At 43.8% G+C, this 25,713-nt stretch overlaps 1 protein-coding gene across 1 annotated transcript in view; it reads right to left on the reverse strand.

Annotated features, from left to right (window-relative positions):
• Positions 1–7,674: 7,674 nt before the first annotated feature.
• Positions 7,675–25,713, reverse strand: part of LOC120717724 (NLR family CARD domain-containing protein 3-like) — a 77,643-nt gene continuing 59,604 nt past the window's right edge. Inside the window, exon 13 of the mRNA XM_040005937.1 lies at positions 7,675–7,966. Within this exon, the coding sequence (XP_039861871.1) occupies positions 7,848–7,966 (119 nt within the window). The 3' untranslated portion in view covers positions 7,675–7,847. The remainder of the gene's footprint in view (positions 7,967–25,713) is intronic.

Genomic DNA, 25,713 nt, shown 5'->3' on the forward strand with positions numbered 1-25,713 from the left:
AGGATAAGCAGAAGAGCATGATTGATATGATGGAACTGGGATTTGGTGACACTTAATTTTTGCAAAACAAAACTAAAACTATAACTGGCACTAAACAAAACTAAACTGAAACTACGGATTTTCAGAAAATAAAAACTAGACTAAACTAGCAAAGAATTGGTAAAACTGATTACAACTGGTAAAAAATTGAAAATCTGGAGGCAAAACTAGAAAAAACATAGAAACTAATGAAAATTGCAAAATGGTTAAAACCTTGGGGCTGAGATTGGCAGATCTGACCAGGGAATGTTATAAAATGGATTGTCAGGACAGTCAGCGTTAAAGCCACTTTCAGTCCATACTAGGATGGCATTGGACATCTTCGGGGCGGAAAAGGGTTGGTGTGACCAAGGTGTGGTTTGGCTTGTTGTATGTATATATTTTGAGATCATATGGCTCTGGATGGACCAGTTACCAGGGCATGGAAGGAGGACAGACTCACTAAATGAGGAGAAGGAATTTCCTGGGATTGGAGATCCTCTGGGTGAGTGGTTGACTGAAAGCATTCATAAAATAAAAGCTATCTGTTGATATTGATTGGTAATAGATTGATAATTGGCCACATTTACAGCTGTATTGACTTGTTGTGGACGTAGTCGACTTCAGGTTTAAGCACTCTAATCAACAGGTTGAAAATAGTGACATTAAAGGAAGAGTATGCAGCGCCACCCTGTCAGACGCCAGTGACGGTGGAGCTCACTGATGAATCAGGTGAGCTGGATTCATGGCTGATTCAAAACTAAGATCCCCCTGCTGTGGTCAGTAAGGGGAGAACAGGGGCAAATAAAATTTAAAAGAGGCAATTATAAACGTTTATGTGCCAAGTGAAACGGGATAAAAGGGGGTGTTTTACTGTTATTTTAATATCAGCATTATTATTGTATGAGAATCATGCATCAAGCATTGCATCGATGATCATTTATTGAAGCTTTTTGACCTTATACTAACATCTGTGTTCCTGTGATTGTTATAACCTCTGATTAATCTTCTATTTACAGGTGTTAGGGTAATGATATAATCTTTCTTTGCAATTGTAACCATGATCATTTTTATACATATTGCAACTTGTTGCTCATTGTAGAGTTGTGCTCAAGTTAATAAGGGTTAAAAGCTACAGTCAGCGCGAATGTCTGACTGATCTATTGAGGGAAAAGGCTTCGAGCATAGAGGTCCGCACGCGCTTACATAACATTGATATCATGTTATTCTTTGTGATTTTTATTCAATTATGTCTTTAAGCTAAGTTCTAAATAGTGGCAGTTGATTAAACAACATTTATTAAAATATTAAATACCTGAGTCAGAACATCACACGCAGATCAACTTATCAATCTGGGAAACCTTGTAGCTGCCTAACCTTTTCTTTTAATGTTCTAGCTCTGTTGATTTGACACATGGGAATGTGTCAAAAAAGGGGGGGAAGTTGAGCTTTAACATCAAACAAGGATTATTTGAACATTTTTATAACTTCATTTGTGTCGTTAATAACTTAGGAATGGTAAAGCTTAAGCTAATAGTGGCCCGAGAAGTTTCCGGACTTTTGTAGAGAATCAGTGAGAAGCATAGATCATTATTTCCATGTTTAAGCATTAATCATTGAAATGAACTGAATTAATTAGACAAAATTAATAAGTTTCAGATACATCTTGCAATTGTGCTTATGATGAGTTGGCACTTGGTCTTTTGAAGGTCATAAGCTTCATTCGGCGTGATGGTCCGGACTGATATATTGCAGGTATTGACTTTGAGTGCAGAGGGCTAAATGCATACACGCTTACACACACATAGGATATGATTAGAATAAGTCCCTGGGACATTCTGAATATTCTAAACCAATTCTGAATCACTAGAAGGTCAGTGGATAACAACATTAGATTATTAGGGTTAGGAGGAGAGGTGTTTTGGTTTTCTGTCTCTTACAGAGATAGGAACAGACACCAGACGAGGTCACAGATATGCGAGGATCCTTGGCAGCAGAGATAGATACGGTGACTGCCGAGACACCAACTGGGTCCAAGGGTGATGGCGTTTGGGCTCCGGGTAGTCACCTCAAAAGGATGGATCCCATAAACACAGCAATAACCATGAAGGGGTTGGCGGAAATCCAGGAACACCAGACCAACGAGGCTCTTGGGCAAAAGGGGGACGCCTTCCTGATCTTTTTCTGGAGGACACACAGGACCCGAGGAAACACAGATCTTTGTTTGAAATCGGGGCAGAATAATCCCCTGATCTGTGCCACGACTGAAGGGTTGTCTAACCCCTGAGGTTGAAGAAAGAAGAGCAGAGGATCACCCAACTGGACGACACTGGTAGCTGCAGCAATAAAATAAAGGCTAAAAGCTCCTTGGACAGAGGTTCTAGTCTGAGTACGTCTGAAGGGTATAAGGTAGCACCAAATAAAGCTGTGGGAGAACTGGGGAGTGTCATCTGTACCTGCTATTGTTGGAATAATAGTTTTTCTTGCATCTGAACTGCGCAAACACAGAGGTCATCTCACATATGGTTCGCCCGTCAGGGGGACAAAGGACGTGAGGAGTGAGAAGAGATGAACCCGGCCACACTGGATTATAGGGTGTTGGTGAGCTCATTATTCTAATGAGCTCATCAGGGGGAATTGTTAGATTATAATATTATTTTATGCCATGTTATACCCCTAACTAAAGATTGTGAATTATTATGTAGTTTTAGTTTGCATTATTCTCTTGAATTAGAAGAAGCTGATAACTATTGCATTCGTTAAACTGATTTGCATTACATTAGACTGCTGATTTATTGTGGATGAATGATATTGTTTTATGATGTTATAAGAAATACTGTTTGCAGAAAGTCATCACCTTATTTGTCTGATTAGAAGAGAACAGAATATACTGGAGTTTTCTGCCCCAACTCAGCAGGAGCAGATAAACGGGGAGCCAAGGTCGTAGCTTAGGCGCCGTGTGAGAGAAAAGCATGTGAATGTTTAGGCTTTTATGATAAGGTGGGAGAACCAGAGGCTATAAGAGTTTGAGCAATGCTCCACCATTTTGAGATCTGAGGCTGTCTGCATACAGTTTCCATCTCCCACGCGTGTGTTCATTAAAATCATCATTTGACTTAACCCGGCCGGACCAGTGTTGTTATTGTGGTTTTTTCTCTTGTCTCCATCCCCAATATTTTGAACCATAACACTTCACATATCTCACGCCAAAACTGCTGAACTGGTGGACAGAACCAAAGAGCGTGGATGTAATTGTCCGGTGTATTTGCTAGACAGTGTGAGCAGTTGTTGGAAGGCGTATAGCCCATCTTGAACATCCTATGACCAGTATAGTGCACTCTATGTAATATTTTGTATTGTATTAATTGCAAACTGGGATTTCTGATCCATTGAAAGGTTTTTAAGCATATCTGAGACCAAAGGTTTTGGCCTAAGCTGATCGATAAATCTGCTTCCCATTTTGCAATAGGAAGGGATATTGATTCATCTATTTTAGAAAGTGTTCTGTATATTTTAGACAATAATTTGGGGGGGTTTAGATGTACCACATGTAAAATGTGCCACACTTGGTGGTGTTTGTAATTCAGCTTCACTGGGATTAGATTTCTTTTTTACTATGGATTTAATTTGTTGATATTCCAAAAATCGTTTCTTGTTGATCCCATATTGTGTAACTAGTCTGTCAAACGAAATAAAGTCTGTTCCTTCCAACATATGTTCCAAGTATTTAATTCCTTTGCAACTCTAATCTGGATCAAGGCTATCTTCAATTGATAAACTGGTACACACCTCCTGGGCTTTGCCGACCAGTTTGCATTGCAATAACAGTGGCCAAAACTCCTTCGGCCAGCTTAATGTGGCCGCTATACGTTCAAAAGTGTTAAAATAGAAGTCCACTTTGGCCTCACGAAATGGGGGGGACCAGTTTAACATGCTTAGTGATGTCAAAACCCATTGAGACAGCGGTGGATGTGCTAGGATAACTAGAGGCAGATGTGGAGACAGAGATGGAGGGCTTTCGCTCCAGCTCCAAAGCTCTGACACGGAGGTGTATTGCTTGCACCTCAAGCTCTTTAGCACGGGTTTCCACCTCCTATTGAACCCAGTTCCTTTATTATTCTACTGGACAGAGAATATGCAGACTCAGAGTGGTCAAAGTATTTATAATCATTTTATTCAATTATCTTCCGGAAGAGAGATCCGCACGGTGGTAATCATTTTGCAGATCTGAAGCATTGAGCCAGAGGTGTATAATATAGTCTGCTCCCTCCTCCTCATGTTATTTTGGTACTTCATTTTACAAGTCATACACAGTTTCAATCAAAACAACTTCTTTACCTCTGGCCTTACTTGAAGTGTGTGTGTGTGTGTTGCCTAGTTCCGCTTTTCTGTCTGCATCTGTTTCCTGTTCTTAATGTACTGCCTCTGCAGATCTGCACAAGACTTCCTGTTCTGCACAGTTCCAGTCTGGCTGAGCAATTGGTTTGCGAGTCAAAGCTGGCCTGTTATTAAAATACATAAACAAAATACAGAAAATAAGCACTAAGAAAATATATATATATTCCTTAACACTCCCTTATACGGAGGGTCAAACGGAGATCTTCCGTGGACCGCCCTGCCGGGGACTCAGCCACTTCACTTTTGTTTGTTTGTTTTTTGGAAAAACAGTCCATCCACCCACTTTTGGCTAGTTAAAAAAATTAAGAAAATTCAAACAATCCAACGAAGTCACATACTTGAGTACACGCAAATATAAATTGCACAGAACACATTTATTTTCATAATTTAGTATAATAATTATAATTTTTGATTATGTCCAACTTTAAACTATAATCTTTTTGCAAATTGCAGAGGATTTAAAAGAAAATTGGATGATTTGAGAAGGACTGAGCCAGGTCTTAAAACAAAAGCTCATAGTTAACAAAATTATTTTCTGACTTATAGTTAGAGTACAATCTAGAAAGCAATAACATACCATAACATCTTGTGCAAATTTGAGCAAAAAGTGCACTAATAACTTGATTATTTGACATGAAATAAAACTGTTATTTTTTTTCTATGATAGCTGCTGTTTTTAGTTAAAACAAGGGGCACTGCAATCATGTATGAGGTGAGTATAAAGTGCATGAATACTAGAATCATACAGGACTTTTCAAATGTTACTGTCATGGCTACTGAACGGACTCACGCGCAGACAGTTCTTTTCAAGGAAACAAAAGGGGATTTATTTACAATAGGGATCACCTTAGTGCAAAATATATGTACAGTGAGTTGGGAGGGGGGTCCAGGGCTCCAGGGAGAGAAAGGAGGGGGGGAATCCACACACACGCTTCCTCTTCCACTCAGTCACCGCCACCGCTCCTCCACACACACACACACTCCTCTTCAGCCGCACTCGCTCCAACACTCCACACACTGCCCCACTTGGACAGGTCCGGTGATTCGGTCCAGAAGAGGGATATTCAGGTGGTTCAATGTTCCAGCGGTGAGCTGCTCTGTGCCACTGCCTTAAATAGCAGCTGGGGAAATCAGCCAGATCAGCCGCAGGTGGACACCATCACACGGGTGCGTGGGCCAAGAGCGAGAGCCCGTAACGAGCTCCACCCAGGCAGAGAGGAGGAGGAGAGACAAAGAAAACCAAAACGAACAATAACAAAACCTGTAGCCAGCGTGGGCCAACCAGAGAGACACGGGGACCATGACAGTTACAAAGCACATTACAAAAGAAAAAACTGAAAGTATTTAATTTTACAGTTTAATAAAGTTCGGAAACTAAAGGTGCAGAAATGTAAAGTACAGTAAAGTAGTATATCAATCGAATGAACACATAAAAAATTGAGGTATAAGAAACAGCATTTTTACATTTTACGCAATGTGTGCCTGCATGCTAAGGCCAGGAACAGCTGGAAACAAAGGAAGCCCACACACATGCACGTGCAGCATTGACTTAAGTGTAAAGCACTACACTTAAGTCAATGCTGACAATACTTACAGTGGGGCAAAAAAGTATTTAGTCAGCCACCGATTGTGCAAGTTCCCCCACTTAAAATGATGACAGAGGTCAGTAATATGCACCAGAGGTACACTTCAACTGTGAGAGACAGAATGTGAAAAAAAAAAATCCATGAATTCACATGGTAGGATTTGTAAAGAATTTATTCGTAAATTAGGGTGGAAAATAAGTATTTGGTCACCACAACCAAGGAACATCTCTGGCTCTCACAGACCTGTAACGTCTTCTGTAAGAAGCTTTTCTGTCCCCCACTCGTTACCTGTATGAATGGCACCTGTTTGAACTCATCATCTGTATAAAAGACACCTGTCCACAGCCTCAAACAGTCAGACTCCAAACTCCGCCATGGCCAAGACCAAAGAGCTTTCGAAGGACACCAGGAAAAGTATTGTAGACCTGCACCAGACTGGGAAGAGTGAATCTACAATAGGCAAGCAGCTTGGTGTGAAAAAATCAACTGTGGGAGCAATCATCAGAAAATGGAAGACATACAAGACCACTGATAATCTCCCTCGATCTGGGGCTCCACGCAAGATCTCATCCCGTGGGGTCAAAATGATCATGAGAACGGTGAGCAAAGATCCCAGAACCACACGGGGGGACCTGGTGAATGACCTGCAGAGAGCTGGGACCAAAGTAACAAAGGTCACCATCAGTAACACACTACAACGGCAGGGAATCAAATCCCGCAGTGCCAGACGTGTTCCGCTGCTGAAGCCAGTGCATGTCCAGGCCCGTCTGAAGTTTGCCAGAGAGCACATGGATGATACAGCAGAGGATTGGGAGAATGTCATGTGGTCAGATGAAACCAAAGTAGAACGTTTTGGTATAAACTCAACTCGTCGTGTTTGGAGGAAGAAGAATACTGAGTTGCATCCCAAGAACACCATACCAACTGTGAAGCATGGGGGTGGAAACATCATGCTATGGGGCCGTTTTTCTGCCAAGGGGACAGGACGACTGATCCGTGTTAAGGACAGAATGAATGGGGCCATGTATCGTGAGACTTTGAGCCAAAACCTCCTTCCATCAGTGAGAACTTTGAAGATGAAACGAGGCTGGGTCTTCCAACATGACAATGATCCAAAACACACCGCCCGGGCAACAACGGAGTGGCTCCGTAAGAAGCATTTGAAAGTCCTGGAGTGGCCTAGCCAGTCTCCAGACCTCAACCCCATAGAAAATCTGTGGCGGGAGTTGAAAGTCCGTGTTGCTCGGCGACAGCCCCAAAACATCACTGCTCTCGAGAAGATCTGTATGGAGGAATGGGCCAAAATACCAGCTACTGTGTGTGCAAACCTGGTAAAGACCTATAGTAAACGTTCGACCTCTGTTATTGCCAACAAAGGTTATGTTACAAAGCATTGAGTTGTATTTTTGTTATTGACCAAATACTTATTTTCCACCCTGATTTACGAATAAATTCTTTACAAATCCTACCATGTGGATTCATGGATTTTTTTTTCACATTCTGTCTCTCACAGTTGAAGTGTACCTCTGGTGCAAATTACTGACCTCTGTCATCATTTTAGGTGGGGGAACTTGCACAATCGGTGGTTGACTAAATACTTTTTTGCCCCACTGTACTGCCACAAATGCAACATGTCTTTTTTGCAAATGTAAAGCATGAGATATGTCCTGATCTTTAAAGCACCAAGACTTTTCATTGTCACCAAAACCATAGTCAGAAGAAGAATAAGAGGAAAGGTCGGGCACCCTGTTGATAGTTTTATATGCCCCTGCAATATCTGCAAAAAAATACTCAACCTCCCAATAATGGCGACCTGTCAGACCTTCTTCACACAAAACCTGATCTTCATGAAATCTTTCCAGGATATGGTTGGTTCTCTGGAACAGCCTCTGCCTTTCCGTTCTCCTCGGTTAAATGAATGCTCACAGATGCTGTGTTTCGGTCAAGTGTCAGGTCACAGGCATCTGTAATCAGTGCAGGAAAAACAGGGAATCATTTGTAACAGTATTATCATGTCAGTGTGGTTTCTGTCTGAGTTTATATTAGCTAAGTTCTGTTCTGTTTCATCATCATTACTGAGTTATTATGAGGCTCATCTCTAAATATTCAGGGTTTTCTGCAGGTCTTCTCTCCTGCAGTATTTCTTTGTCTTGCCATCCCTTCACCTTGCTTGTGGAACACACCTGATGAACCACACAGCACTCCTTTGGTTTTTGATCTTACTTTCCATGCTGCAATTTTATCTCTTAGGTTCAGCAGAAGACTCTCTTTGTCTGTGCTGTACTTAGTTTGTTGACAGAAGGACTGGACAGCTACTCTGTCACCATATGTCCTTATGTATTTTGCCATTTGTCCATCAGTCATGACGGACAGCACTGTCTTATCCACCTGCAGACATAAAACATTAGAGAAATGCTATTAATATACTTTTATTCTAGGAAGCCACACTAGCACACATGGAATACTAACTGTATTAGAAATAGAGTTCTTAATCACTGTTCATGATCATTATCAAAAGTTACTCTGTCAACTTGTGTCTTATTACTTTACTGTTGCTGTGTTAGTATTAGTATAGTAATAGTAGTAGATATTTATATACTATGTTACTAAAAAATATTTTGCTAGTAAGGTATAAGTAAGGTAAGTTCCACCAAGTATTTTGTGCCATGGTGTCCATGTTACCATGGTAATGGCACAGCCGGATAACAACATCCAAATTCATGGGCTGCAACCTCCTGAGGACGCTTTTGTAGACCGATTACGTCACAGTGATGCGCCGAAGGCTATCCAAATTCGTAGACTCCTTTTTTTTTTTTTTTTGCACAGAAATGTACAACAATTATGGCAATCTCTACAAAGATTCTGTTTTAAATTCGTAGACTCCTCCGAATGCAGCGGACAAATGCGTCCTCCTTTTCACCGAATTTTTTTTTTTTTTTAATTATTAAACTTTATTAAGAAACAGTATACAGAACATGTATACAACCAGAACAAAATTAACATATACCAGGGGCTGTAATACAAAGAATTACATACATTCACTTTTCACCGAATTTGAAGGATGGGTCGGGTGTGTCCACCATATCCCAGAATTTATAGCGCGGCCCAGCCAAACTCCAGTTTCCGGTAATGGCGGCCGCTAATAAGTTTTAAAATGACTGTTATTAATCTTTCTGGGTCACAAAATAAACTTTTAACATATTTCAGGTGAGAACGTGGGTGTGTAAACTTGAAATATCTGCTCAGTTTATCAAGATATCGCATATTTGCAAGTGCTTCGACGTTTTCGTTGATGTCTGTTACCCACCAGCTCGATAGCTAGCCGAGAGCTCGACGGTCACTGAAGCCGCCGAGAACGGCACAACTCCCAGCACATCATTTTCAGATCACCGCGGACTTTTGCTACTTAGGCTAAACGTAATATATAAAACACTTAGACAACCTAAAAATGTTAATGTTTGGCTTTTTTCAGTGTTTTATTTGTTCGTGAGTAAACCGGTTTGACTGAGATTAAAGTTATTAGATTAAATTCGATAAAATAAAACTTTATTAATCCCCCGGGTGGGTTCCTCCTTGGTTTTTACACCACTTAATCAACGTCAAACAGAAAACTGATTAAACAGAAGTGTGAGATGGTCGAGAATTTACTCCAGTGTCGTGTTATATTTTAGATAGAAAGAAGCAGACGGCCGAGTTTATTAAACTCCACCGAGACAGCGGTGACACTAATCAGAAGGCTAGACCGTCCAATTTCCCCAGCCATTTACTTCCGGCCTACCCGACCTTCTGAGGACCTTCACGTAGACCACGAAGCCCGAGTCCTCGGGAGGATGCAGCCCATGAATTTGGACACGATTTGAAATTTCAAAACATATGTGCACTTAACGAGTTATGTTTAATGAACCTGAACATATTTGCAAGAGTTAACATTAAAGGCCTGCATATACGACCTCGGTTTTTCAACAAGTTACTCGCCTTTTGAACCGCGGTGTTTCATGCTTTGTTGTTTATACGTACTTTGTCTTGTTGCATGTGCATGATGTCGTCGTGTGGGACCTCTCTTGACTGCAAGAAATGTTCTAAATCCTCCTCCATGTCTGCACCCTTCAACTGAACCGCTATCAAAAAGGAGCGAGATCAAAAAAGTTTTGCGAGATCTCGCAAAAGTTCGTCTTAATTTTTTTTTCTCCCATGTCCCCTGCGGGGCTCCGTAAATATGTGATTAATACATGAGAAAAGAAATCTGCCACCACAGGTATCAAGTCAGTCATGTCTTGTCAACTCTTGTCAGCTTTTAGCAGTCCAGCACATGTTCTTCATCTCAGGAGGGTAAATCATACCAAACTTAATTGGCAGGCTCAACTTTGTAACAAAAGACAAATCATCAGCCAGATTGATATCAAACATTCATCCAATCAGCCACACAACACAACATCACACAACATAACCCTGTTGTCTTATCATATAATGAATTTCTTCTCCTGTAATCAAATGTGTGTCATGTTAAAACTTCTTCACACACCAGAAACTCAACAATCTGCTCACTCAGCTCACTCATTCAAGACCCCTGTTACAACCCATCTAGGGTCAGGCAATAACATGAGTGAGGCACTCGCTTCCCCCCCAAGACCCAAGCAGCCACAGGAAACAAATCCGTTCGTTATAATGTGATTTATTTATTTATTTACGTGGAAAAAAGGAACAACAAAACGGGAGTGTCAACACTTCAGGGTGAGCCAAGGCCAAAACAATAAACAAAAACAAATCTACACAAATCCCGCACCCCTGACCTTACCAAAACAAAGTCAAAAATAAAGACAGAGTCTGAGCCAGCAGCTGCCACAGGAACAGTGCTGGGTCATGAGGAGAAACGCGAGGACCTGTTAGGGTTTCCGAAAGAGACTCAGGCGCAGGCCAGGGTATTCCTTTAAGCGAAGCGAGGGAACAATGCGTTTATTTACAGTGAACACATGCACCAAGTGGCTATATACAATGTGCAGGGGGAAACGGGTCTGGGTCGCCAGGGTCCGTGGGGAAACAGGGTTGGGGAAAGGGTGTTCCACACTCTCTGTACAAAATGTTCCTCTCCAATCACTCCTCTCAGCATCGGGTTCCAAAAAACGATCTACACACAAAAATGACGGGTTAGCGGGATAACTACAAGGGATTCTCAGAATACAGGTTAGCAGGTACACAAGTCAAACTGACACTGATAGCTCAACGATCCAGCGAAGACTAGTGCAGACTCGCCATCTAAGTAGTGCAGTAATCAGCTGGGATCAGCGGCCGGTGTGGTGATGAGCAGGTGTGTGGGCCAGCAGCGGGAGCCCGCAGTGAGCATCGCCGTGGCGAGAGAGAGAGTGAGAGAGAGCGAGAGAGAGAGCAAACAAACCACAAACATATTGCCCAATAGAGGATTGACCAGCGGGGCACAGGGACCATGACAGTACCCCCCCCCTCAACGGGAGCACCCCGGCGACCCACCAGGCTTACCAGGATGAGACTGATGGAAGGCCCACAGCATACGCTTGTCCAGGACAGCGGCCCGCGGAGCCCAGGACCGCTCCTCAATGCCATAGCCCTCCCAGTCCACAAGGTACTGGAAGCCACGCCCGCGGCGGCGAGAGTCCATAATCCGCGTGATGGAATAGGCGGGCAAGCCGTCCACAAGCCGGGCGGGTGGAGGGGGCCTGGAAGGAGGGCACAGAGGGCTATTCCGGACAGGTTTGATTTGGGAGACGTGGAACACATTGTGAATCCTCATGTTGCGCGGCAGCAGGAGTTTCACAGAGACGGGGTTGATCAGTGCCGAAACCTCAAACGGACCAATGAAGTTTGGGTTGAGCTTCTTGGACTCAGTCCTGAGAGGAACAAAGCGTGTGGACAGCCATACCTTTTGTCCCACGCTGTATGCTGGAGCTGGTGTGCGGTGGCGATCTGCGGTCCGTTTGGTTCGGTCCTTGGTGCGCAGCAACGCCGTCCGTGCGGCCCGCCAGGCTCGTCGGCACCTACGTAGATGGGCCTGGACAGACGGTACAGAATGCTCACCCTCGACAGAGGGGAAGAGAGGTGGCTGGAAACCCAGTGAGACCTCGAAGGGAGACAGACCAGTGGCGGAGGAAGTCAGACTGTTATGGGCGTACTCAATCCAGGGTAGTTCATCACTCCACATGGACTGGTTAGAGGACGCTATGCACCGCAACATTGCCTCGAGCTCTTGGTTAGCTCGCTCACACTGACCGTTGCTTTGGGGATGGTAACCGGAGGTCAGACTGAGCTTTGCTCCTAATGAGGAGCAGAATTCCTTCCAGACGCCAGAGGTGAACTGGGGGCCTCTGTCAGAAACTATTTCCTCCGGGATCCCGTGCAGGCGAAACACATGGAGGGTAAGCAGTCGTGCGGTCTCCATGGTCGTGGGAAGCTTGGGTAGAGCTAAGAAGTGGGCAGCTTTAGAAAAACGGTCTACGATGGTAAGTATGACAGTGTTACCTGCTGATGGCGGCAGTCCGGTCACAAAGTCCAAAGCTATGTGGGACCACGGCCTGGACGGAGTCGGCAGGGGATTGAGCTGTCCAGCGGGCGGCTGATGAGACTGTTTATTCCGGGCACAGGTTGCGCAGGCGCTGACGTACTCCCGAGCGTCTTTAGTCAAAGAGGGCCACCAGAAGTAGCGCTGGAGGAAGGTGATAGTGCGGTGGATCCCTGGGTGGCACGTGAAGCGGGCAGTGTGGGCCCATTGAAGTATTTGGGAACGTACAGATTGAGGGACGTAGAGCCGTTGGGCTGGCCCACCGCCCGGATCCGGTTCCGCCACCTGAGCCTCCCGAATGGCTGCTTCGATCCCCCAGGAGATGGCGCCCACGACACAGGTGGCGGGGAGCACGGGAGCAGGCTCAGTGGGGTCCTCCGAGGCTGAGAACTGCCGGGACAGGGCGTCAGGTTTGACATTCCGGGAACTGAGTCTGTAAGAGATGGAGAAGTGGAAACGGGTGAAAAACAGGGCCCACCTGGCCTGTCGGGCGTTGAGCCTCTTAGCTGATTGCAGGTATGCCAGGTTCTTGTGGTCAGTCCAGACGAGGAAAGGCTGAGCCGTGCCCTCCAACCAGTGCCGCCACTCCTCCAGGGCTAGTTTTATCGCCAGCAGCTCCCGATCCCCGACGTCGTAGTTTCTCTCCGCAGGGGTCAGACGGCGGGAGAAGAAGGCACAAGGATGGAGCTTACCGTCCTTCCGTTGCGACAAAACCGCTCCAACCCCTGAGTCGGAGGCGTCAACCTCGACCACAAATGGCTGCGTGAGGTCGGGTTGGATCAGGATGGGGGCTGAGGCGAACCGTTTCTTCAGTTCTTGGAAAGCTGCCTGAGCCTCTTTGTTCAACTGAAAAGGAAGCTTGGGAGAGGTTAGCTGGGTCAACGGCAAGGCAACTCGGCTGAAGTCCCGAATGAACCGCCGGTAGAAGTTTGCAAACCCAAGGAAACGTTGCAGTTGGCGCCGATTAGGAGGTTCCGGCCACTCAACAACGGCTTTTACCTTCACAGGGTCCGGGCGGTGGTTTCCTTGGTCGATTATGTACCCCAGGAATGCAACGGTGGAGACGTGGAACTCACACTTTTCTCCTTTGACGAACAATCGGTTCTCGAGGAGTCATTGCAGGACCTGTCTGACATGGGTCTCGTGCTCGGACTGGTCTCTGGAAAAGATCAGGATGTCGTCTAGATAGACAAAATCAAAACGGTTAATGAAGTCTCTGAGCATGTCATTCACCAGGGCTTGGAACACCGCAGGGGCGTTAGTGAGACCAAAGGGCATGACAAGGTACTCGAAGTGACCGAGGTGGGTGTTGAAGGCGGTCTTCCACTCATCGCCCTCACGGATGTGAACCAAATGGTATGCGTTTCGCAAATCCAGTTTGGTGAAAACAGTAGCCCCTTGGAGGAGTTCGAAGGCCGAAGTGAGGAGAGGCAGAGGGTATTTATTTTTGACTGTGATGTTGTTTAATCCGCGATAGTCGATGCATGGCCGGAGGGTTTTATCCTTCTTTTCGACAAAGAAGAAGCCTGCCGCGACTGGAGAAGTGGAGGCCCGAATGAGGCCGGCAGCCAGGGATTCCGTAATGTACTTCTCCATAGCTTCTCGTTCTGGAAGTGAGATGCTATAGAGCCGACTGGTGGGTAAAGGAGCTCCCGGGAGCAGGTCGATAGCACAGTCATAGGGCCTATGAGGAGGAAGCGACTGGGCGCGAGCCTTTTGAAACACCTCGGCTAGGTCGTGATAAACAGAGGGCACATTAGTTAAATCAGCCGATTTCAATTCCCCAGGAGAGGGCGTTTCAGTGCTTGGAGGCGAGGCAGCTTTAAGGCAGGTCATGTGGCAGTCCTCCCCCCACCCAGTGATACGCCCCTTTAGCCAATCGATGTGAGGGTTGTGCTGTTGTAGCCAAGGGTGGCCGAGAACCAGCGGAGTGCAAGCTGCTCTAAACACCAAAAAACAGATTTCTTCAGAATGGTTGCCAGAGAGGGTGAGCTCGACAGGCTCCGTCACCAGAGTGATGTCTGGAAGGCGTTGGCCTGACAACGCTGTAACCTGTAATGCATGAGGCAGGGGCTCCAATAGTAACCCAAGTTGCCGGGCTAACTGACAGTCAATAAAGTTTTGTTCCGCCCCAGAGTCGATCAACACCGATAGGGAGCGACTCTTTGAGTGAATGGAAAGTGTGGCCGGTAGTGTTAAACGGGGAGGAGCTTCTTCCTGGCTCAGCTCGCCCACCAGTACTCCTACCATCACTGGCGGGCGCTCCCTTTTGCCCGCGAAGGGCAGGTAGCCACAACATGTCCCCTGTGACCACAATAGAGGCACTCACCGAGGCACTCATCGCTTTTACTCTCAACAAGCAGCGGGTGCTGTAACGCAGTCAGTTCTTTTTTTTACTCTTTTACTCTTATGTTGTTTTGTGGATCACAAGGTTTAAAACTACTTATAAACACACACACACACACACACACACACACACACACACACACACACACACACACACACAAAGTAACTCCACCAGAGTGCCTATTTCGGGTCACTTTTGCCGGTCCAAGCCCGGGTAAAGGAGCAGGGTTGGAATTGTGACATTGAAAAAACAAAATTTGCTAAAAGAAATTTAATTTGTAGTTCTAAATAAACTCTAAATGCATTTAGGACGTTTTTTACTCACTTTATGTCTCTTCCACGATGTTATTTCTCTCTCCAACAACATAGGTTACAATTAGATTAGCATGACCAATTATGCAAATTAGGCGATGACGTCATTTAGCGACTTCTAGCAACTTTTACGACAACCAATAGCGATTTTCCTTACTGAGGAGTTGGCAACACTGCTCCCGCCGTAGCACTCCAGCCTCCTTTTAATGGGTGGGTCCTCCAGCTGGAACCAGTCACATCGGGGCGGTGTATCCACGCACCAATCGGAGCAAGGATATATCACCTGCACAAATCAAACACATGAACATGCAAGTTCATAACACCCCACATCAGCATTCTGTTTTCTCCCAGGCTATGATGCAATCATCTCTCCTCTAATATTAGTCCACTAGTCTATGTATCAATTTTCAACCTACTAAGTGACTTGGACAAGTTGACAAACAGAATCACATGTTTAGACGCTGTCTGGTCTTCATGAGTTTCATTGTATGTGTATGCATTTTCTGTTTGTGTGTGTTTTTGTGTACCTTTCTCATTTTGTGGTCAAGACTCCTTCTCAATTTTACCCCCTAAAGCAGTCAGTTTCATTTTTTCTCCAGGATTGCTAACCCAAATTTGATTTCCCACACTAAACAACAGAATTCCTCTGTGTTCTCAAACACATCTCCATCCATCCATGATGATGGATTATTTTTCTCTCTGATGCCGTTTGCACACACTGCTGCTGGACCTCTCTGCTCAGGACTCAGCTGTCTCTTGGCCTGCTGTCAACTATTGATGTTCATGCCTGTGCTTCTGGAACTGCACTCCCTGTCTCCAGGCAGAGGTTAGCTTCCGTGGAGCTTGCTTTCTCAGGGTGAGGAACACATAGGAGTTAAGCTGTAAACACCACTCAGCCAAAAGCTCGGCCTGGGTGTTTCCAATGATGTTAAACCTATAATTTTCTTCCAACTGCTGTATGTGGAAAATTGATCCAGGTCTGCTCTTCACCTGAAGTGACAAACTAAGACATTTTCATTATTCTCATCACTGCTTAAAACAACACACATCTCTCTCTCTGATTTTTGAACTCTCCATCCTTAAAAACAGAAAGTGAGATTGTAGTTGTTTCAGGCTGAGAAAGACCAAACACTCTTCATTTATCTTTTTTTTTTTCATCAACAAAACTATTTTATTTCTTTTGTGTCCATGGGGGCAGAAGGTGACCTGCAGAATCATCTGTGCCCCAGCTGGAGACCTCTTCACACACACACCGTGTCGTCAGACACATTCACACTTACTTTTTCATCTGCTTTGTGTACAAATTCATTTCTTTCTTCAATGATCTACATACTACGTGCTGCCCAGGGAATACTTTGCAATGTATTTCATCCCCTTTCAAGGCAGACTTATTCAGTTTATTCCCCATTACAAAACAACAATCAGCCACACTCACACAGACCACGTCTGGCCAGCAAAAACTCACATGCGCATTCACACACAAAATAGGCACCAACGAGAGCTCTATCCTCCTTACATATTGGTGGAGAAACCAGACACTCAACGCCCTCAGCAGCGGACAAAAAACCTGCTTTTGGTTGAGAAACCTTCTTAACCCTCCTTGAAAACCTCCTTAAAAATTTTTTTTAAAACTGGTGGAGAAACCAGGTAGCTTGCGTCTACACGCACAGCTAGCGCACTCCCGTACCTGCGTTTAACCGCACGGTCACGTAGCCGTGGAGTCCCAGACGTCCTGGCTGCTAGCAGACTTCAGTGTCTCGTCTCCCCCTCCTCGGTGGACGCGATGTGTTTGGATCCGGCTCGACGGACCAAGGACCAAATAAATGTTGTTCAGCTCTTTAATGGCAGATTTAGTGTGGGTGTGGGTATGTGTGTGGTTCTACAAACAGAACACAAATTACAATCAAATTATAGACAACAATAATCACCATATAACATATTACAGCCACATACTTGTCTTATAGGCCCTACTACTAAGCTGGCGACTTTTACTTATAGTCTGAACCACATTTGACAACAAAGAAAATAAACATCTTTCCATCACTTAACTCTTGTGCCCCACTCACTTATGATGCCAACTAAAGAAGGCAAATACACATAACAAATCACCAACTCAAACTGAACTCAGTTTGGCCTAGGCGAACTTAGCTTAGCCCGCTTAGCTTAGCGATAACTTAGCTTATAGAAAATGTACAAACAGAGGATGTCCAGAGCGATAAACCATACAGACTATCCTTCTTACACAAGAAATATCCTGTAACTCACCAGTCTTATGGACGCACACTCTCAATGAACCCACGTAAACTGCTCCCGAGCATAAGTTGTGATTCACACTGCCTCCATGAACACCATTTTTCATCCCAGTCAAAACATTAGTGATGGGTCGGTCGCGAACGAAACAAATCGCGCCGCGACAACCAATCAGGAGCCTGGTGACGTGGCTGTGACCTAGGTCAAAGGGGCAGATCCAGCCAAAGCCCTTCATACTTCAATGGTGGGAAGGCTAATCAATGCCGTAGCAAACAACCCGGAGCTGTACAACACCAGCTGCTTTCTGTACCGAGACAGGAATAAAAAGGACCGAGCTTGGAGGAAGATATGTGAAGAGATCGGGCAACCTGGTAAGTTCATTCATTTCTCTTAAGTTTTCTCTAGAGTTTTCGCTGACCCGGGGAAGCCGCACAAAAGCTAGCAAGCCACCGCTATTTTCCCACTGACGTACAAATACCGTTCTGCTTTTATGCATGTTGTCATTTAGGAATATATTTTATTGTTTATTAATAAACAGCACACAGTGGTCCCGCTCATCCGTCACTGCTTCGCTTTTTCGCTGATTTTCTTTTTCTTTTCTTTTTTTTGCACCGTACAGCATTGCATTCTGCAGCCTGATTGACAAATCTCCTCCGTGTCGTGTCTCCTGCGCTTGCCAAATTTATCACGTTTGGTTTTGATAACCATCACGTCCAATAGAAAAAAAACAGCACAAAAACACCCATAACTATGACCCTCATTCGGAAATAGACACCTGCACCGCGAGGGAAAAAGGCACACGATTAAATTCGGGATAAAATAAATTGCGGCACTAATAGTGGTTTAATGATTTGAGAAATCCTGAACATGATACTTGTCTGTTATGCTGAATACTTTATCGCTTTCATGATTTATAGTTGGTTGTAAATAAGATGTTTGATTTAACAGATTTGTTTTCCAGGATACAGGTTCCAGGTGGAGCTGGGAGTTAGATGAGCTTAACATGTAACTGATGTTTTTACACAAGCTTACAGGTTGGCAGGAGATTGTTTTAGGGAGAATGTGTGACGTTCTTGTACAGATCTCAGTGGGGAGTTGACACATGGCGGAAGCCAGGTGCAAGAGGAGGGTCATTTTAATTTGTAGGTGTCGTGAGGTGCCAGGACGAGAAGTGAGTGAGGAAGGGCGCCTACAGGATGGAAGCGGAGGCCAGGATAGAGGCTTGAGGAGGATCAGTGATCATCTTGAGGAACAGCAGACATAGTACAGAAGTGTTGGAACAGGAGAACCTGAGGGATGAAGGGAGCGTGCCAAGCTCCAGAAGTGACGGCTCGTATCACAACAGCGGCCCAGTTGAAGGGGACAGGCGAGACCTAGTTCCATTGGTCTCAATGTGCAGTAGCAGATGAGGGCTTGGTGGAGACAAGCTCATCTCCAATTAACACGGGTGGCAAAACAGAGGCAGAATAAACCCTCTGACCCGTGCGACGACTAACCAGTAGTCTACCTGGGAAGTTGAAGAAAGAAGAGAAGGATCGCAGAGCATCATTTCACTCAAAGAGGAGGTGGCTGAGTGGCCCGAGGAGTGAGACAATAAGAGGAGTGTTGGCCTTTTTTGAGGCCAAAGAGGAGTGTCGAGATGAAATATTATTTTACTGTCACTATTCATAATCCTTATTATTATTGTTGCATCATTTATGATTTATCATTGTTATCATTTTATTGACACATTTATTGAAACTGGTGAGGTTACAGTAAAGTCTGTATTTCAGGTGTTAGCATAAGCACATAATCTTTCATTGCAGGTGCAACTGTAATCATGTTATACACATATTGCATAATTAAAAGGTTGAAGCTCGGTTAAGTTAATTAATGGTTTGAAGCTACGGGCAGCGCGATGTCTGGCCGATCAATGGAGCAAAGTTCAGCTATTGAAAGGTTGCCTACATGTTTATAGTATAATTTACTACATGTTGCCTGTGTGCATTCAGCAGGCTGGGGGGCGTCATGCACTTAGATTAACGACACAGACACATAGCCTGTCTGGGTAAACTGACTGCAAGTGTTGTTTAAGTCTGGACAAGTAGAATAACAGGATGCATCTGGAGGAACTGAAAGAGGAACTGTTCTGTTTTAGTGACGCGAGGTACTGGTAATCATAAGTATAAATATTACACCCACCTATTGTAAGGGGGAAGATGGAGCTTGATGTTTTGTAGAGCCTATCTTCACCATATATATATGTGTTTTAATAAAATAATTTGTGTTGACCCACTATGGACTTTCAGTCGTATGTCTCTTCCTCAAAATTCGAACCGCGACACCCGGGGAAGCCGCACAAAAGCTAGCAAGCCACCGCTATTTTCCCACTGACGTACAAATACCGTTCTGCTTTTATGCATGTTGTCATTTAGGAATATATTTTATTGTTTATTAATAAACAGCACACAGTGGTCCCGCTCATCCGTCACTGCTTCGCTTTTTCGCTGATTTTCTTTTTCTTTTCTTTTTTTTGCACCGTACAGCATTGCATTCTGCAGCCTGATTGACAAATCTCCTCTGTGTCGTGTCTCCTGCGCTTGCCAAATTTATCACGTTTGGTTTTGATAACCATCACGTCCAATAGAAAAAAAACAGCACAAAAACACCCATAACTATGACCCTCATTCGGAAATAGACACCTGCACCGTGAGGGGAAAAAGGCACACGAAAGTGGCAGGCAGATGAAGACAAAACGCGGCATAATAATACTTTTACGTTTTGCAATCTACAAAGGTTTGCACTTTGAGAATCAATTGTGAGAACTGTGACCAATGTTCATGTGTGTGGGGAAAACAGTGTATAAAGTGCGTGACCAGGGGCTAGTTATTCTGAGAACCCCTGCTGCAATAAATGAGGGACCACTGTCTACTCTGATTATTATATTCAACCTGTTAACATGTAATACTGTATTGATAGAACCAACTGATTCTGCAGCAGAGCATCCCCAGTCCCTGAGCTCCTGCTGCTGCTGCACCCACAGGTATGTACAGCAAGCACTGATACCTTTTTAGTCGGTGGGATTGCCTTGTGATCACCTTTACTAAATATCTACAACCAATCTGATTATATCCTGTTTTTGGGTTGTTGTTTTTTTTCAATGTTGAAATTAAAATCTAGTAGCAGCCTTCTCATTTCTTTGTTTTGTGCTGTTTTACAGGCCCACAGGGGAGGACGGCTCTGAGGCAGATGAGGGACGGGTCCCAGGACAGTCCATCGGCGGTGGAGCTGGCCATCCTGGTATCTATCTTAGAGCCGGATCTTTGACGTGAACGATGCAAGCCGGCTCCTTATCGCGAGCCGTGGTTTTTTTTTTTTTTCTTTCTCTCACCCTCTCTCTCGCACTTTTTTCTCGCTCCACTCAGCATGCGAGCCTTGTGCTTTACGCTGGGAAGAGGGGGGGAGGGGCGGTAGTTACACTCAGTAGCACAGGAACAGAGCAGGAGGGAGAGACAGAGAAAGAGAGCCAGGGCCAACAACATCACATTAGAAAGGTATAGTAATCATCCACAACTATTTTCAGTTGCAGATGATAAAGGATTCAGAAAGTTTATTCATGCAGGTCCATATGACAGAGAATATGCATGTTCTTTTTGTTTTCATATTATAATTTATATTTAATTGTGTTGTGGTTTGCAGTGTTTTGTGTTGTTTCACTTTAAATTTGTAAAAGGAAAAAGCTGAAAATTTAAATAGTTAAAAGTTGTATTTGTATTTGTATTGTATCTTTATTTCAGACATATACAGAAAAAAACAATATATACACAAGTACACATACTTGCATTTACAAATACGAATATATATGTAAATACACACACGTATGTGCTTAGAGAAAACAAAAATAAATAAATAAATAAAATAAAACAGAGTCTAAATGACATGAAATGACAATTATCAGGTCTGAAATGGAGTAGGAAGAAGTATAACATACTTATTAATCCCTACCCCATGCTCAACATTCTATTGAATCCCACTATTCACCTAATTCCCATCATCACTTACCCCACACAATAAACAAGGAGAACATGTATAAACATAGCTACAGTGATAGATATAATTTAGATACAATTTAGCATAGTTATATATACAATGGGTGATCAACTTTATCAGTTTCATATTCTTCCAAAAGCAGTTTTTGAAACATCTTTATAAACTGACTAATGCTTGAACATTGCTGTAGGTCCACAGTAAAACTGTTCCCCATAAATAGTAACACAAAAGGTTTTAACCTTTGTCCGTGCTTTAAGAGTCTTCAGATTTAATTTTCCCCCCCAAGTCATAGTCCCCTTCTCAGTCAAAAAACATCCTCTGTACATTTCCTGGTAACATATTGTATCTGGCTTTGTACATAATTTTTGCAGTTTTATATTTTATAAAAAACATTATAAAAATTGAAATGTGAATAGTTGATTTTTGTATTATATGATTTATTTATCACATTTTATGTGGAGTGAATAAATAAAAGTATATTTACGGTGGCCCCTACAGACAAAGCACGTACAAACTCAAAAACACGTAAAAACTCAAAAACACGTACAAATTCCAAAACACGTACAAACTCCAAAAAAACGTAAAAACTCAGAAGCACATAAAAACTCAAAACACGTACAAAAGACAACAGAAGTGCTCCAGGATGCTAGGGGCAGTGTTGAGCTTTTGTTACCTAGTGGCTACACAAGCCAGCAAGTACCAACGGCCGGATTTGGTGTGTGGTAGTAACAGGTAAATGAACATTTTTTTATTTTTATTTTTTATTTGACTATATATGAATGCTTGTGTAGAAATACACAAACAATACACATATGCTTTCATGCTTTCAATTGTGTAATTTAAGTGATCTAGGTAGCTCTGTTTTGGAAGTTCAGTTCATGCTAGAAATGTGTTTTGGAGTTTGTACGTGCTTTGTCTCTAGGGGCCACCGCATATATTTATATATAAACATATATAAAACCACTTTTTTTTTACATTAGTAATTCCTTTTGTGCATGATTTTATATTATTGATAATAATAAATGAATTAAAGCAACAAAGCAACCTGAAGATCCGGTTCGGAGCCGAAAGAGCCGGCTCTTTTTAGTGAGCCGAACTGAAAGAGCCGGTTCTCTAAAAAGAGCTGGAAATCCCATCACTACAAAACATTACTCACAAAACGGCCGCGCCCTCTAGAATAGAATAGAATAGAATTCAACTTTATTGTCATTGCACATGCACAGGTACAGGGCAACGAAATGCAGTTTACGTCCATCCAGAAGTGCTTTAGTGATATAGATATATTACAATATATATTAACAATAATATAGATATGTAAGTATATTACAGAAATGGGTCTATTATGGTATGTTATAATGTACACGGTATGAAGTATGTTGTGAATATTCTATAACTATAAGTATGTACAGGCTGTAGTGAATACAAGCTATGTACAGGCTATGAACAGGATATAAATATGAAATAAAAAAAACTATACAGAAATCTGAGATATACAGTTATACAGAAATGTGAACTATGCAAGTTATAAACAGTTGTAGGATTAAAAATTATCATATGTACAGAATGATTATTTACACAGAACTATACAGTAGTGCAGTTAAGATAAGTGAGATATGTGGATAATTTCTACAGAGGCTATATAAAGTGCTAGTGGTTGTGAGTGGTGGTTCAGTCCATGTTATTATTGTGTGTTTGAGGGTACGGTTGTCCATTGTGTGTGTGTGTAGGTGGTTGTGGTGTGTGTATGTCCAGTCCATGAGTTTAGTGTGGGTCAGATGTCAGGAGGCAGAGTTCAGGAGTCTGACAGCTGTGGGGAAGAAGCTGTTCCAGTACCTGGTGGTCTTAGTCCGGGGGCTCCTGTAGCGCCTCCCAGAGGGCAGGAGGGTGAAGAGTCCATGTGATGGGTGACTGGGGTCTTTGATGATTTTCCCAGCCCTTTTCAGACACCGCTTCCTGTAGATGTCTTTTATGGCAGGAAGTGGTGCTCCGGCGATGCGCTGGGCAGTTTTCACGACCCTCTGCAACGCCTTCCGGTCCGAGGCAGAGCAGTTCCCGTACCAGACTGTTATACAGTTGGTCAGGATGCTCTCGATGGTGCAGCGATAGAAGGTCACCAGGATGTCTGAGGACAGGTGGTTCTTCCTCAGAGTCCTCAGGAAGAGGAGCCGCTGGTGAGCCTTCTTGACCAGCTTGGAGCAGTTGGTCATCCAGATGAGATCCTCGGAGATGTGGACTCCCAGGAACTTGAAGCTGCTCACACGCTCCATAGCCGTCCCCTTAATGTGGATGGGTGGATGTGGGTCAGCATTCCTTCTGTAGTCCACGATGAGCTCCTTGGTCTTCTCGGTGTTAAACAGCAGGTTGTTTGTGTTGCACCACTCAGCCAGACGATCCACCTCCTCCCTGTAGGTGGCCTCATCGTTGTCACTGATGAGGCCAATCACCGTGGTGTCATCGGCAAACTTAATGATGGTGTTGGAACCATCAGCAGGTCTGCAGTCGTGGGTGAAGAGGGAGTAGAGGAAAGGGCTCATCACACAGCCTTGTGGTACAGTGGGGCAAAAAAGTATTTAGTCAGCCACCGATTGTGCAAGTTCCCCCACTTAAAATGATGACAGAGGTCAGTAATTTGCACCAGAGGTACACTTCAACTGTGAGAGACAGAATGTGAAAAAAAAATCCATGAATCCACATGGTAGGATTTGTAAAGAATTTATTCGTTAATCAGGGTGGAAAATAAGTATTTGGTCAATAACAAAAATACAACTCAATACTTTGTAACATAACCTTTGTTGGCAATAACAGAGGTCAAACGTTTACTATAGGTCTTTTCCAGGTTTGCACACACAGTAGCTGGTATTTTGGCCCATTCCTCCATGCAGATCTTCTCGAGAGCAGTGATGTTTTGGGGCTGTTGCTGAGCAACACGGACTTTCAACTCCCGCCACAGATTTTCTATGGGGTTGAGGTCTGGAGACTGGCTAGGCCACTCCAGGACTTTCAAATGCTTCTTACGGAGCCACTCCTTTGTTGCCCGGGCGGTGTGTTTTGGATCATTGTCATGTTGGAAGACCCAGCCTCGTTTCATCTTCAAAGTTCTCACTGATGGAAGGAGGTTTTGGCTCAAAATCTCACGATACATGGCCCCATTCATTCTGTCCTTAACACGGATCAGTCGTCCTGTCCCCTTGGCAGAAAAACAGCCCCATAGCATGATGTTTCCACCCCCATGCTTCACAGTAGGTATGGTGTTCTTGGGATGCAACTCAGTATTCTTCTTCCTCCAAACACGACGAGTTGAGTTTATACCAAAAAGTTCTACTTTGGTTTCATCTGACCACATGACATCCTCCCAATCCTCTGCTGTATCATCCATGTGCTCTCTGGCAAACTTCAGACGGGCCTGGACATGCACTGGCTTCAGCAGCGGAACACGTCTGGCACTGCGGGATTTGATTCCCTGCCGTTGTAGTGTGTTACTGATGGTGACCTTTGTTACTTTGGTCCCAGCTCTCTGCAGGTCATTCACCAGGTCCCCCCGTGTGGTTCTGGGATCTTTGCTCACCGTTCTCATGATCATTTTGACCCCACGGGATGAGATCTTGCGTGGAGCCCCAGATCGAGGGAGATTATCAGTGGTCTTGTACGTCTTCCATTTTCTGATGATTGCTCCCACAGTTGATTTTTTCACACCAAGCTGCTTGCCTATTGTAGATTCACTCTTCCCAGTCTGGTGCAGGTCTACAATACTTTTCCTGGTGTCCTTCGAAAGCTCTTTGGTCTTGGCCATGGCGGAGTTTGGAGTCTGACTGTTTGAGGCTGTGGACAGGTGTCTTTTATACAGATGATGAGTTCAAACAGGTGCCATTCATACAGGTAACGAGTGGGGGACAGAAAAGCTTCTTACAGAAGACGTTACAGGTCTGTGAGAGCCAGAGATTTTCCTTGTTTGAGGTGACCAAATACTTATTTTCCACCCTAATTTACGAATAAATTCTTTACAAATCCTACCATGTGAATTCATGGATTTTTTTTTCACATTCTGTCTCTCACAATTGAAGTGTACCTCTGGTACAAATTACTGACCTCTGTCATCATTTTAAGTGGGGGAACTTGCACAATCGGTGGCTGACTAAATACTTTTTTGCCCCACTGTATTAGCATTCCTTCTGTTTTCAGAAAAAATAAACCAGGTATTCCACTTGTGGATATTTGACAAGAGAAAAAGAAATAAGGAAACCCTGT

This window comes from Simochromis diagramma, unplaced genomic scaffold (assembly GCF_900408965.1).
Source record: "Simochromis diagramma unplaced genomic scaffold, fSimDia1.1 OVJJ01000510.1, whole genome shotgun sequence".
NCBI lineage: Eukaryota > Metazoa > Chordata > Actinopteri > Cichliformes > Cichlidae > Simochromis > Simochromis diagramma.